Source organism: Entelurus aequoreus, unplaced genomic scaffold (genome assembly GCF_033978785.1).
Source record: "Entelurus aequoreus isolate RoL-2023_Sb unplaced genomic scaffold, RoL_Eaeq_v1.1 HiC_scaffold_390, whole genome shotgun sequence".
Classification (NCBI taxonomy): Eukaryota; Metazoa; Chordata; class Actinopteri; order Syngnathiformes; family Syngnathidae; genus Entelurus; species Entelurus aequoreus.
In genome coordinates, this window is record NW_026908292.1 from 12,358 (window position 1) to 27,692 (window position 15,335).

A 15,335-nucleotide genomic window follows, 5' to 3' on the forward strand; every position below is an offset into this window, starting at 1 on the left:
TAAATCACCAAAAATGATCCCCGGGCGCGGCCACAGCTGCTGCTCACTGCTCCCCTCACCTCCCAGGGGGTGATCAAGGGTGATGGGTCAAATGCAGAGAATAATTTCGCCACACCTAGTGTGTGTGTGACAATCATTGGTACTTTAACTTTAAACTTTTTTAGTGGGCCGGTGATGATGATGATGATGATGAATCTGTGCAAGTGAACAAATGAATCCACAAGGGACAACAACCCTTTCCACAGACTACACACACATCAGAAACACAAATCTTAAAAACCTACAACAATATATTTGAAGAAGACTTTAGGATTAAAAGTGAAGATGTGAGGTGAAATAAGTACAAATGCAGCAATAAAAACAAGCAACTCCACTCACGATGGCTCTAAAGTTCAGTGATGTGTTGCTAACTTCAGCCTTTTTCTTCTTTGTTGATGTTTTGCAGTAGTTAACATCCATGATGTAACAATGCTGCCAATCTACCAGAGTCCACATTTTGTTAACCATTTTATTCATTCATACTTTTAATTGGATAATAACATCAATAAAATGCAATCGAAAAAATGTGTGATTTTATAAGACACAAAAAAAAACAAATTTAAATAAAATGCCCTCTCTTAAAACAATGAGAAAATAGAATAAAATAGTAGCTACATATATAATATTCAATACATGCACACAACTTAAAAAGTAACTACAGGACAACATATAAGACTAGAAGATGAGAAGCACTACATACAACATCAAATATACATTCATATTAAACATGCTGTGTTTTTAAACTACATTTAGCACAATCACTGTTTAAGTGTTTTTAAATCTCTGCAGCTTCCATGACTGTTACACACTTGTGTTTACTCACCTGCTTCTTAAACATGAACATCTTATCACACACAGTGCAACTAAACAGTTTCTCTCCATTGTGTGTTCTCATGTGTGTGGTCATGGTTTGCTTTATGGAGAAACTCTTCTTACAAACAGAGCAAGTAAAAGTTTTCTCACCTGTGTGTGTTCTCATGTGCTATATAATTTCCTTCTTAGTGTGGGACGGCGTGGCGAAGTTGGTAGAGTGGCCGTGCCAGCAATCGGAGGGTTGCTGGTTACTGGGGTTCAATCCCCACCTTCTACCATCCTAGTCACGTCCGTTGTGTCCTTGGGCAAGACACTTCACCCTTGCCCCTGATGGCTGCTGGTTAGCGCCTTGCATGGCAGCTCCCTCCATCAGTGTGTGAATGTGTGTGTGAATGGGTGAATGTGGAAATACTGTCAAAGCGCTTTGAGTACCTTGAAGGTAGAAATGCGTTATACAAGTATATCCCATTTATCATTTATTTATCTTTTAGCACAAGCTGAGCAAGAAAAAAGGTTTCTCTCCAGCGTGTGTTCTCATGTGTCTGGTCATGCTTTGCTTTCTGGAGAAACTCTTCTTACAAACAGGGCAAGTAAAAGGTTTCTCACCTGTGTGTGTTTTCATGTGCAATATCATTTCCTGCTTAGTGTTGAATCTTTTAGCACAAGCTGAGCAAAGAAAAGGTTTCTCTCCAGTGTGTGTTCTCATGTGTGTGGTCATGCGTTCCTTTCTGGAGAAACTCTTCTTACAAACAGAGCAAGTAAAAGGTTTCTCACCTGTGTGTGTTCTCATGTGTGTGGTCATGTCATTCTTAGTGTTGAATCTTTTAGCACAAGCTGAGCAAGAAAAAGGTTTCTCTCCAGTGTGTGTTCTCATGTGTGTGGTCATGTCACCCTTTTTGGAGAAACTCTTCTTACAAACGGAGCAAGTAAAAGGTTTCTCTCCAGTGTGTAATCTCATGTGTGTGGTAATGTTACGCTTTCTGGAGAAACTCTTCTTACAAACGGAGCAAGCAAAAGGTTTATCTCCAGTGTGTGTTCTCATGTGTGTGGTCATGTAATGTTTTGTGGAGAAACTCTTCTTACAAACAGAGCAACTAAAAGGTTTCTCTCCAGTATGTATTCTCATGTGTACTGTAAAATCACTCTTCCGTCTAAATGATTTCCCACATTCAGAGCAGTCAAAGTGTTTGTTGTTAGTGTGATGTCTCGTATCACCTTTAGAGTCATTTTTACTCTCCAAAGGTTTTTGGATGTGGTCACTGTGATCAGAAGAGTCTGACATCATGTGGTCCATGTCTGACAGTGGAGCAAAGATGCTGTCTGGTTCTGACTTTATATCTTCACAATGCTCTCCATCAGCTTCTGTGATGTGTTGACTTTCAAGCTCCGCTCCTCTGTTCTCCTCACTTTGACTGTGATGAAGCTGTAAGGACTGAGCTTCATCTTCATCATGAAGCTGCTCCTCTTTAATGTGGGAGGGGGCCTGTAGCTCCTTCTGTCCCACACTGGTGTGCCGCTCCTCTTCATGACTCTCCGCTGACAAAATGAAAATTGCAAAAGTCGTACCAATTTATAAGAATGGAGACATACACCAGTTTACTAACTACAGACCAGTTTCATTACTTCCACAATTCTCTAAAATCATGGAAAAACTATTCAATAGCCGATTAGATTTATTTATCAACAAAAGTGGGACACTCGTGGAGAACCAATATGGATTCCCAGCAAATATCTCAACATCTGGTCAACATATGTAATAACAAGTGTATGTAAGATATTGAAATGAATCAAAACAATGCATATATATATATATATATATATATATATATATATATATATATATATATATATATATATATATATATATATATATATATATATATATATATATATATATAGATAGATAGATAGATAGATAGATCAGTTATAATAATACATCATGTTGGATATAGAGAACATTCAAACCCTTTAATCATTGAATCTAAAATACTGAAATTCCACCACATAGTGAATTTGCAAACAGCTAAAATGACACACAAAGCAAACTATAACCTGCTAGCCAAGAATGTACAACAATTCTTCTCAAAAAAAGAGGAGAAATATAATCTTAGAGAAAAATTAAATTTAAAACATTTGTATGCACGTACAACACTTAAGACCTTCAGTATATCAGTATGTGGAATTAAATGATGGAATGGATTAAGCAAATAAATCAAACAATGTACTAATATGATCCACTTCAAGAATCTCTTCACACTTAAAGTGTTTACAAAGTACAAAGAAGAAGAACCATGATAAACATTCTCAATATATTTCATCTATCCATCCATTCATTTTCAAGATAATCTTACTCATCTCACCATATGAAATATAACTTACTTCACCGAGTATTATTTATTTATTTATTTGTATTGTAATTACTTATGGAGTACTATGTGAATACATTGAGAACAGGAAGTGAACAAAAGTTTTAGCAACTGTTATGTTGCTATTTCCGGTTTGCCATGCGTGACTGCTTGCTGTTGCGAAAAAGCTAAGTATCGTTCTGTGTGCTTTTAATTGTTTTGCAGCTTTCATTACTACTTCCCAAACATATTTAGTAGTCCTATTTAACTTGCAAATCACCCGATCTCTGTCTCACCACCCCTCCTGCAGCTAGCTAGCTGCTAAGCTAACGAAGCTAGCGCGGAGAAAGGCGGCGCCGGTTGTCGGTCGGAAGGAAGCTACTCCCCGCACACCGTGACCACTCCCCGGAAGACAGCAGGAACTTCATTCGGTGACAGAAAATACCGTGAGTATGGCTTCCTGCGCGTCGTGCACCTTACTCACGGAGAGGCTGGCTCTGCTAGAGGGCCGTGTCCGCCAGTTAGAGCAGAGTAATCTCGTAACTTTAGATGTTGCGGACACATCTGCTAGCGTTAGCTGTAGCGAGCTAACTAGCCCAGCTTGTAGCAGTCCTAAGCGGCCTATAAGCTACGGTGTACCGGTTGAGACACATAATAGATTTAGCTCTTTAGGTAGTCCTCCACCCCAGTCTACCGGGCACCACACCTTAGTCATAGGGGACTCCATCACCCGAAACATAAAGCTTAGCAAACCAGCCACAATTAAGTGTATCCCGGGGGCCAGAGCACCTGACATTGAAGCTAATCTTAGGGAGCTAACTCGAAACAGGCCTAGTAAACACGTACGACAGGCTAATCGCACCGCTAGTTATGCGAATATAGTTGTACACGTTGGCTCCAATGACACTAGGATGAGACAGTCCGAGATTACAAAGAGAAACATAGCCAGGACTTGTGATCTCTCTGACTACACTAGAGCAAGCCCGGTCACAGGCAAATACAGAGTCCGGGTGAGGAGTCAGTTAAGCTAGAACTAGGCAGCACCAGGCTGGATAATCCATGTACGCATAGCAATTCTCTTACAATAATACACAATTCACATAATGTTTTTCTGTTGTGACTGTGTTAGAGGTAGACATGCATTCTACTGAGGTGGCAAATTATGATACGTCCAGTTTATCGCAGCACCAAGCAAACAATCGGAAAATTCCCGTCATATCAATTCCTAGATATGGTCGAAACTATTTAAAGTGCACTACGCATAATAAACGCAACATTGGTAATATTGCTACTGCGGGAAAATCTCAACAAAAACTCGTCAAAACAGCCCACTACCTATAATATGGGCTTTTTAAACATAAGATCATTGTCTTTCAAAACGTTATTAGTTAATGAGGTCATTAGAGACAACAATCTTAACGTCATTGGTCTTAGCGAAACCTGGCTCAAACCAGACGATTTTTTTGCGCTAAATGAGGCATCTCCTCCTAACTATACGAATGCGCATGTTGCCCGTCCTCTTAAAAGGGGTGGGGGGGTCGCACTAATATACAATGAAAACTTTAAAGGCCTACTGAAACCCACTACTACCGACCACGCAGTCTGATAGTTTATATATCAATGATGAAATCTTAAAGGCCTACTGAAACCCACTACTACCGACCACGCAGTCTGATAGTTTATATATCAATGATGAAATCTTAACATTATAACACATGCCAATACGGCCGGGTTAACTTATAAAGTGACATTTTAAATTTGCCGCTAAACTTCCGGTTCGAAACGCCTCTGCGGATGACGTATGCGCGTGACGTAGCCCGGCGAACACGGGTATGCCTTCCACATTGAAGCCGATAGGAAAAAGCTCTGTTTTCATTTCATAATTCCACAGTATTCTGGACATCTGTGTTCGTGAATCTGTTTCAATCATGTTCATTGCATTATGGAGAAGGAAGCCAAGCAAGCAAAGAAGAAAGTTGTCGGTGCGAAATGGACGTATTTTTCGAACGTAGTCAGCCACAACAGTACACAGCCGGCGCTTCTTTGTTTACATTCCCGGAAGATGCAGTCAAGATGGAAGAACTCGGATAACAGAGACTCTAACCAGGAGGACTTTTGATTTGGATACACAGACGCCTGTAGAGAACTGGGACAACACAGACTCTTACCAGGATTACTTTGATTTGGATGACAAAGACGCAGACGTGCTACTGTGAGTATGCAGCTTTGGCTTTTTTTTGCGTATGTACGTAACTTTTTTAAAATATATAAGCTTTATGAACCTTGGGTTAGGTGAACGGTCTTTTGGGCTGAGTGATTGTGTGTGTTGATCATGTGTTTGAATTGTATTGGCGTGTTCTATGGAGCTAGGAGCTAGCAGAGGAGCTAGGAGCTAGCATAACACGTACCGTACCGTACGTGCGCGTCACGTACTAACTTTTTAAAAATATATAAGCTTTATGAACCTTGGGTTAGGTGAACGGTCTTTTGGGCTGAGTGATTGTGTGTGTTGATCAGGTGTTTGAATTGTATTGGCGTGTTCTATGGAGCTAGGAGCTAGCAGAGGAGCTAGGAGCTAGCATAACAAACACGCAGGTGTTATTATGCAGGATTAATTTGTGGCATATTAAATATAAGCCTGGTTGTGTTGTGGCTAATAGAGTATATATATGTCTTGTGTTTATTTACTGTTGTAGTCATTCCCAGCTGAATATCAGGTACCGTGAGTATGCAGCCTTGGCTGCTAAACATTCGATAACTTGACCGTATGTGCGCGTCACGTACGTAACTTTTTAAAAATATATAAGCTTTATGAACCTTGGGTTAGGTAAACGGTCTTTTGGGCTGAGTGATTGTGTGTGTTGATCAGGTGTTTGAATTGTATTGGCGTGTTCTATGGAGCTAGGAGCTAGCAGAGGAGCTAGGAGCTAGCATAACAAACACGCAGGTGTTTTTATGCAGGATTAATTTGTGGCATATTAAATATAAGCCTGGTTGTGTTGTGGCTAATAGAGTATATATATGTCTTGTGTTTATTTACTGTTGTAGTCATTCCCAGCTGAATATCAGGTCACCCTCGGCTCTCACAGCATCTTCCCTATCTGAATAGCTTCAACTCCCCACTAGTCCTTCACTTGCACTTTACTCATCCACAAATCTTTCATCCTCGCTCAAATTAATGGGGAAATTGTCGCTTTCTCGGTCCGAATCTCTCTCACTTCATGCGGCCATCATTGTAAACAATAGGGAACTTTGCGTATATGTTCAACTGACTACGTCACGCTACTTCCGGTAGGTGCAAGCCTTTTTTTTATCAGATACCAAAAGTTGCAATCTTTATCGTCGTTGTTCTATACTAAATCCTTTCAGCAAAAATATGGCAATATCGCGAAATGATCAAGTATGACACATAGAATAGATCTGCTATCCCCGTTTAAATAAAAAAAATTCATTTCAGTAGGCCTTTAACATTGCAACACATGCCAATACGGCCGGGTTAACTTATAAAGTGCAATTTTAAATTTCCCGGGGAACTTCCGGTTCAAAACGCCTCTGAGGATGACGTATGCGCGTGACGTAGCCAGTAGAACACAGGTATGGCTTCCACATTGAAGCCAATACGAAATAGCTGTTTTCATCTCATTCTGGATGTGTTCTGGACATCTGTGTTGGTGAATCTGTTGCAATTTGTTCATTGCATTATGGAGAAAGAAGCTGAGCAAGCAAAGAAGAAAGTCGGTGCGAAGCGGAGTATTTTGCGAGGGAAGTCAGCAACACAACACAGTCGGTGTTTCATTGTTTACATTCCCGAAAGATGCAGTCAAGATCGAAGAACTCAGACAACAGAGACTCTTACCAGGAGGACTTTGACTTCGTTAACAGACGCAGACGCGATACCGTGAGTACGCTTCCAAACATTTGATCGCTTGCTATAACTAGCTCGAGCTAGTAGCTAGTAGCTAGCATAACAAACACCTAGGTTATGCGGGATTAATTTGTGGCATATTAAATATAAGCCTGGTTGTGTTGTGGCTAATAGAGTATATATATGTCTTGTGTTTATTTACTGTTGTAGTCATTCCCAGCTGAATATCAGGTCCTACCCGCGCGCTTCCAAACATTTGATTGCTTGCCCGTACGTGCGTGTCATGTACGTAACTTTGGTTAAATATATAAGCTTTATGAACCTTGGGTTAGGTGAACGGTTCTTTGGGCTGAGTGAGTGTGTGTGTTGTGCAGGTGTTTGAATTGTATTGGCTCGTTATATATACGGGATCCCGTCCATATTACCCGCTCGAGCTATAACTAGCTCGAGCTAGTAGCTAGTAGCTAGGAGCTAGCATAACAAACACCTAGGTGTTTTTATGCGGGATTAATTTGTGGCATATTAAATATAAGCCTGGTTGTGTTGTGGCTTATAGAGTATATATATGTCTTGTGTTTATTTACTGTTTTAGTCATTTCCAGCTGAATATCAGGTCACCCCCGGCTCTCACAGCATCTTCCCTATCTGAATCGCTTCCACTCCCCACTAGTCCTTCACTTGCACTTTACTCATCCACAAATCTTTCTTCATCCTCGCTCAAATTAATGGGGAAATTGTCGCTTTCTCGGTCCGAATCTCTCTCACTTCATGCGGCCATCATTGTAAACAATAGGGAACTTTGCGTATATGTTCAATTGACTACGTCACGCTACTTCCGGTAGGGGCAAGCCTTTTTTTATCAGATACCAAAAGTTGCGATCTTTATCGTTGTTGTTCTATACTATATCCTTTCAGCAAAAATATGGCAATATCGCGAAATGATCAAGTATGACACATAGAATAGATCTGCTATCCCCGTTTAAATAAAACAAATTCATTTCAGTAGGCCTTTAACCTTACCCCTAACCTAAATAATAAATATAAATCGTTTGAGGTGCTTACTATGAGGTCTGTCACACCGCTACCTCTCGACCTGGCTGTTATCTACCGCCCCTCTGGACCCTATTCGGACTTTATCAGTGAATTCTCAGAGTTCGTTGCTGATCTAGTGACGCACGCCGACAATATAATCATAATGGGGGACTTTAATATCCATATAAATACCCCATCGGACCCTCAGTGCGTGGCGCTCCAGACCATAATTGATAGCTGTGGTCTTACACAAATAATACATGAACCCACGCATCGTAACGGTAATACGATAGATATAGTGCTTGTCAGGGGTGTCACCACCTCCAAAGTTATGATACTTCCGTATACTAAAGTAATGTCCGATTATTACCTTATAAAATTCGAAGTTCTGACTCATTGTCAACAAGCCAATAATAATAATAATAACAATAATAATAATAATACCTGGGATTTATATAGCGCTTTTCTAAGTACCCAAAGTCGCTTTACATGTTAAAAACCCATCATTCATTCATTCACACCTGGTGGTGGTAAGCTACTTTCGTAGCCACAGATGCCCTGGGGTAGACTGACGGAAGCGTGGCTGCCAATTTGCGCCTACGGCCCCTCCGACCACCACCTATCATTCATTCAACATTCATTCACCGGTGTGAGCGGCACCGGGGGCAAGGGTGAAGTGTCCTACCCAAGGACACAACGGCATGGTAAGAGGCGGGGAGCGAACCTGCAACCCTCAGGTTTCTGACACGGGCGCTCTACCCACTACGCCATGCCGCCCCAACAACTGATATAGCAGCCGCAACATTAATGCTGCCACAACGATGACTCTTGCTGACCTACTGCCTTTCGGTAATGGCATCATTCCCAAATTATGTCAGCTCTATTGATAACCTCACTAACAACTTTAACGACGACCTGCGCGAAACCATTGATAGTATAGCACCACTAAAGCAAAAAAGGGCGCCTAAAAGGCGTACCCCATGGTTTACAGAAGAAACTAGAGCTCCTAAATTATCATGTAGAAAGCTGGAACACAAATGGCGCGCGACTAAACTTGAGGTTTTCCATCAAGCATGGAGTGATAGTTAAATAACTTATAAACGCATGCTTACCTTAGCTAAAGCTAAATACTACTCAAATCTCATCCACCTCAACAAAAACGATCCTAATGCATGCGTGATGCATCATGTTGTATGCATGCATGCGTGATGCATCATGTTGTATGCATGCATGTGTGATGCATCATGTTGTATGCATGCATGTGTGATGTATCATGTTGTATGCATGCATGTGTGATGTATCATGTTGTATGCATGCATGTGTGATGTATCATGTTGTATGCATGCATGTGTGATGTATCATGTTGTATGCATGCATGTGTGATGTATCATGTTGTATGCATGCGTGTTCGAAATAAACTCAACTCAACTCAACTAATACTTGGTGGATATTCAAGCCACAAAATGCAAATGGAGTATTGTTGGTGTATTTTGGATGGTTATAGAGGACCTCCCATTGGCTCCTTTGCAAGTGGACTTTTATTTACATTTATGAGTTACAATTAGGGCTGGGTGATATATGGAATATACTGGATAAATCGTGGGTTTGTCTCTGTGCGATATAGAAAATGACTATATGGTGATATTGGAGTATACGTTCTCACACAGTTGCTTTTAGCTGCAGGCATTACACTACAGGCTCTTCTCACTCTTTCTTGTCTCTCCTTCTCACAGAGACATAAAACAAGCGCACCTTCTTACATACGTCACATACTGTCACGTGTGCAACGTCATACGCTCTCACGGAGCAGACAGGTAGCGGCATGGTAACGTTAGCTGTGGTGATAACGGAGTGGTGCGAGTGGTAATACGAGAGAAAGAAGGTGCGAATCTGGTAACAAATGAAGGAATATTTAATTCCCCAAAAACAACAGCAGGGGGTCCATCGTCTGGCGGTGGTTTGGCTTCAAGCGGGTAGATGGTGAACAAGTATGCGGCAAAAGTGTTGCTACTAAAAGTAGCAGCACTGCTATTGTAGTATCATTTGTAAAGTCACCCGCTAGAGATTGAAGAGTGCTTGAAACTCTGCATGTCAACATCTTGGCCGGTGCCACACCCACAAAATGTCCAAACAACCATTTCCAGATCAACACCGTATGAAAAAAAAAAGTCAACAGAAGGAAATAACGTCCGCAGGAACCTACCACATAGTGAAGGACATACACTATTTGATTTCCTATTATGCAGCTCATTTTTATTTGACACTTATTGAAATATCTTGTGTGACATCATGCACAAAAGTGCACTTTATTTGTTTTTAACTATTGTAGTGGCGTTCTGTACAAAAAGTGCACTTTAATTTAATGTTGTTTTGATATGTCATCTTAGTGACATCATGCACAAAAGTGCACTAATATCTTGTTTTAAAATGTCTCTGACAATCTTGCACTTTCTGTTTTGAAATGACATGAATGTTTGTGCCACTGCTTAGTAACTGTTTAATAAATACACTTTTGCTAAATTGACTTAGTTGTGGTTTCCCTCTCTGCATGAAAGTTTAAAAGTAGCATATATTAATGCAGTATGAAGAAGAATGTTTTAATGTAGACACATAGAATCATCATACTGCTGTGATTATATGCATCAAGTGTTCATTCAAGGCTAAGGCAAAATATCCACATATATATGGTGTATCGTGACATGGCCTAAAAATATCGAGATATTAATAAAAAGGCCATATCGCCCAGCCCTAGTTAGAATGTGATCATTTTTATTTATTTATTTTTTAAATATATCCATCGTCGTGTCTTTTATAATGATTGTGAACGATAGAAAAATTCCCCCAAAAAGTGCAGTTCCCGTCTAAATTCCAGTGTTTAGATTTAAGACTTGAAGTCTATGAGCATGAAGTGATGAAGCCTACTTGGATGAGAGGACAAACGTCTTCTAAGACAAAGTGAACAGTCCAGTTGTGATGGATTGAATGCCCTGAGAATAAAATGATATGTGGATGTTGTGCTTACTTGGACTGTGATGAAGCTGTGAGGACTCAGGTGGTTTGTCTTCATGCTCTTCAGTCTTCACAGAGACAACAGTCAGTGGAAACTTGGTGACATCATCCTCCTCCTGCCCTAGAAGACACTCTCCCTCCTGACTGATCCACACTTCCTCCTCTTCCTCTTTAATGTGGGGAGGCTGTGGATCCTCCTCTTCCTCTTTAATGTGGGGAGGCTGTGGATTCTCCTCTTCCTCTTTAATGTGAGGGGGCTGCTGGACGTCTGTTGGGTAAATAAGTAATTAAGATAAAGAGAGAATACAGTGTTTCCCACACATTCTTTTTTTTGCGGCGGCCCGCCACGAAAGAATTACGTCCGCCACAAATAAAAAAAATGTAAATAAAAAAAATAATTAAAAAAAAAAATAATTATAATATTTTTTTATTTTTTTTTTGTCCTCTCCAGCTTCTCAGGCAAATCATATAGTTGATGTAGATGCCCATATAGGCTGTTCAGATTTACTTTACAAAAGAGAAGTGTAGGATACTTCTCTTGTTGCCTTATTTGTATTTGACTTTATTAAATGTATTTATATTAGAAACACAACATGTGTATATAACAAAGGGTGCAAAGTCTGCAGGCAGTAGGAAACACATGGTTAAGTGTAGGGAGTAAAACTGATGGCAGTCTAAAGTTCAAGATTTTTGGAGCTCTTTGTTCAGTGGATCAGATGTTTGATGAAGCTTTGTGTCTATCTACCACCACTACTGTTTTCTGTTTTATTTGTTACTGACTGTGGCAGGACACCTCTGCCTCTGTTTCACTTTATGTTGCTGGTAAATAATATGGTTTTAGTAGTAGACTAAAGTTAAATTATTTAGTATGCACTAATTAAAGGGGCAGAGCTTTGAGACATTTTAGCTTTTATATTTTATAAGATATATTTTTTGTAAGAACCACAATTAATAAATATATTTCAGTGAATAACTTATTGTTCAAATCTGTATATAAATATGTACATAAAGTGTTGTAATTATATTGTAAAATGGATGGATGGAAGTTTAAAACAAAACTGTTATTAATTAGTAAGTATACATTTTTTGAGGCTTTTTTTAGAGAAAATCAAATCATTGTAGTAAATTATGCAAATTACTCGATGATGTCATGGTGATCACGCCCATAGCCACGCCCATAGCCACGCCCCCACCGCCACAGGCATCTTGGCAGTTTATGGGAAACACTGGAATAGAAATAGTTTTGGACTGACACTGTTAACGCAATGACATTATTTGTGTTCTTTCGTGTGTTGTGTTAAAAGTGTGTAGCAAAACAACCAATAAAAACGCAGGACATACCTCCTCTTGTCCCAGCGACTAAAATTAATTCAAAAGTGAGTACAAAAATAGACTACGAAATTTGATGGGGGGCAATTTGAAAAGTTTTTATAAGTACGAGGCAGCATTGATTGAGGCATTCTTAACTTTACACTCTGATGCAAAATGTGTAAATATTTTATTGTGTATACGGTTTATGACACATAAACTTTATCTCTAAACTTAACCATGATCTTGTAATGACATAGTCATGACCATAACTTCAATAACATAAAACATATATATATATATAATTCCAAAATCACTTAAATAGTATGTTTTTGTCATCATGCAAAATACTTTTTTGTGGTCATTTTGTCGGCTGGGCCAAAAGGAACTTTTACCAAAACATGTTTTACTATGTTTTGTTTTTATGGAGTATCTCCATCAACAATTCCTCTTTAGGAATTAGAGACCATCTACGACACGCTGAAGGGAAGTCAGTCGCATGTATGTTCTTTTAATAAATCAAGTGTTGACTACTTTGGTTACTGAAAATGAATGTTTACTTTCACTTATTGATGCATGTAAGTCAGAGTCAGGAAGTGAACTTATTATATTTCATTGCAGTATAAAATGTATTATGTGACTATGTGAGTTTTGTGTAAACATGTTGATACAGGTTTACATCTTCTTGGGGACTGGAACACAGATATGTCCTGAAAGGATGCACCCATTTTTAAAACCTTCACTAAGCTGTGCCACCAACATTGCCTCACTTATTAGCTCATTAAGCAAACTACCAGGGTGAGTGAGTCCTTTTAAACCTTCATAGACCTCGTTGTTACTTCTGACCAGTCTAAGATCACCACAAGTGGAACTACTGTATGCGGCTTAAGTGATCATTCCATCATTTTCTGTACCCTTAAAGAACATAGAACCGAAGCTGACGGCCACAAAACAAACGAAAATAGAATCCTCAAGACCTAGACTAGCAAGGCTTTCAATGACAAACTGGCAAATTAAGACTTGCAAGTACACAGGTTTTTGGGTCAATTCCTAACCTCAGAAAAGTAGATAACTTCACAGTCAAAGTGGGTGACAATATTATAACAAACAAAAATGAGATTACCTATCTTGGCTGCATCGTAGAGACTAATCTCTCCAGGGAAAAAATGACTACCAAGGTAGTCAAAGAATCAACCAACAAATTCTGTTCTTAAATAGTAGGATCGCCCCGCTGGTGGCTAGAAATACACTTAAGACTCTAACACAAGCACTCATTTAACCCCATTTTGAGTACAGAGTTCATGTTTGGTACCGTTACGCATTAAAAGCCCTGAAAAACAAACTCCAGACAGCCCAAAGCAAAATGATTGGGCTTCAACTCAACCGTCCATCTCGGGCTCACTTTTCTGCCAACCATTTCCTTAATGTGGGGAGGCTCTTGGTAGGTGACAGAGTACATCTTCTTGCAGTTGGTCTGGTGTACAAGATACACCATACCACTAAAATACTCATGTACCTTTCAAGATACTTCAAAATATATGCACCATTATAACACCAGAGGTAGTTGTACCAATCACATTCAACCCAGATCTCACTCTAGAAAAGGTTTTAATTTGTTTGCCTGCTATACCACCAAAATGTGGAACTTCCTATCAATAGTCATAAAGGAGTGTAAATCCCTTACTAACTTCAAAGCCGCTTTGAAAATACATTTTAGGTTGTGGCTACTCGTAAATGGGAATAGACAAATCCTTTTTCTTTTTTTAAATTTTATTTTCTAGCAGTATTTCTGTACTTTAAATGCTACTTTCTACATAGTACTGTGTTCTGTGTAAGTGAAAACATATTTCAACTGAAACCATCTCAGGCTTTCTTGTAGCAGTGAATGTGTACCATGATGAAACTGTACCCTTTCCTATGCAAACTTCTCATAAGTCCTTCAATCAATCAATCACACATTGTTACAAACTGAGAGGAACATCAACCTCAAACTGTCTCGTTTTCATGAAGAATCTAAATCAAAGCATTGCATCATCCCCACAAGACAAAGCATCATCCTATTGAAGAAAAGTGTTAATAATGAAATATAAAGTTAGTAAAGATGTGAGAGTAAGAAGTAAACAAACCTGTTCTGTGTAACACAACTTGATGTTTCTTGAAAACAGCGTCCATAGTTGATGTTGTCGCTCCTTCTCCTCTTTTGTTGGACAAAGTTCCTCCTCGTACTTTGCTATCGTTCTTTCGCACATTTTCACACAATCACAACACTTGACACTCACATTTGATCTCTACTTAGCGATGTGTTGATAACGTCCGCGCCTCTTTGTTAGCAGCTAACAAGCTAAGCTAACTAGCAAGCTAAGCTAGCACATAAAGTGCGCTCAGACTAATGTATCCGGATACAAACAATGACTAACAATGTTTCATCTACTACACGACATATATGCGTACATGTATGCACTAAATACAAATAGAGAAACAATAATGGCCAGTGGCCACGTTTAGGCCTTCTCTGTCAAACGCCATTTTGCTTTTTACTCCTTCGTCTTCTTTGGATTTCCAGCAGACTAGTAGAGCATCTTAGGCCTCCACAGCTTCTTAACGGGACTTCTTCGTCCTGTCCTATGGTCCATACTACATTCTACAGTACAGGAGGTCGCGCTAGCAACCTTTCAATTGACCACTTCCAAGTTGGCTTCTGCGCATGTCCAATTTGTCGAGGTCTTTTTCTTCTTCTTTGGTTTAATGGCGGTTGACAAGCAACCTTGTGGTGCGCATTACCGCCACCTACTGAAATGGAGTGTGGACCGAGGTGCATCCCTACTTTTTTTAAAATATGTATATAATGCTTTATAACCTATGTGTTCTGAGTGCAATCCTAAAATATCTTCCACTACTAACCTAAACTTGTCTTTCGCTAACTT

At 39.5% G+C, this 15,335-nt stretch overlaps 1 protein-coding gene across 1 annotated transcript; it reads right to left on the reverse strand.

The window, feature by feature from the left end:
* Nucleotides 1-369: 369 nt before the first annotated feature.
* LOC133645521 (zinc finger protein OZF-like) lies at nt 370-15,104 on the reverse strand. The gene is made up of 3 exons (XM_062040359.1): nt 14,538-15,104; nt 11,117-11,371; nt 370-2,388 (listed from the first exon to the last, which is right to left on the reverse strand). Exons 1-3 carry the CDS (start codon nt 14,581-14,583, stop codon nt 1,340-1,342), a joined length of 1,350 nt encoding a protein of 449 aa, XP_061896343.1. The 5' UTR covers nt 14,584-15,104; the 3' UTR covers nt 370-1,339.
* Between the last annotated feature and the right edge of the window lie 231 nt (nt 15,105-15,335).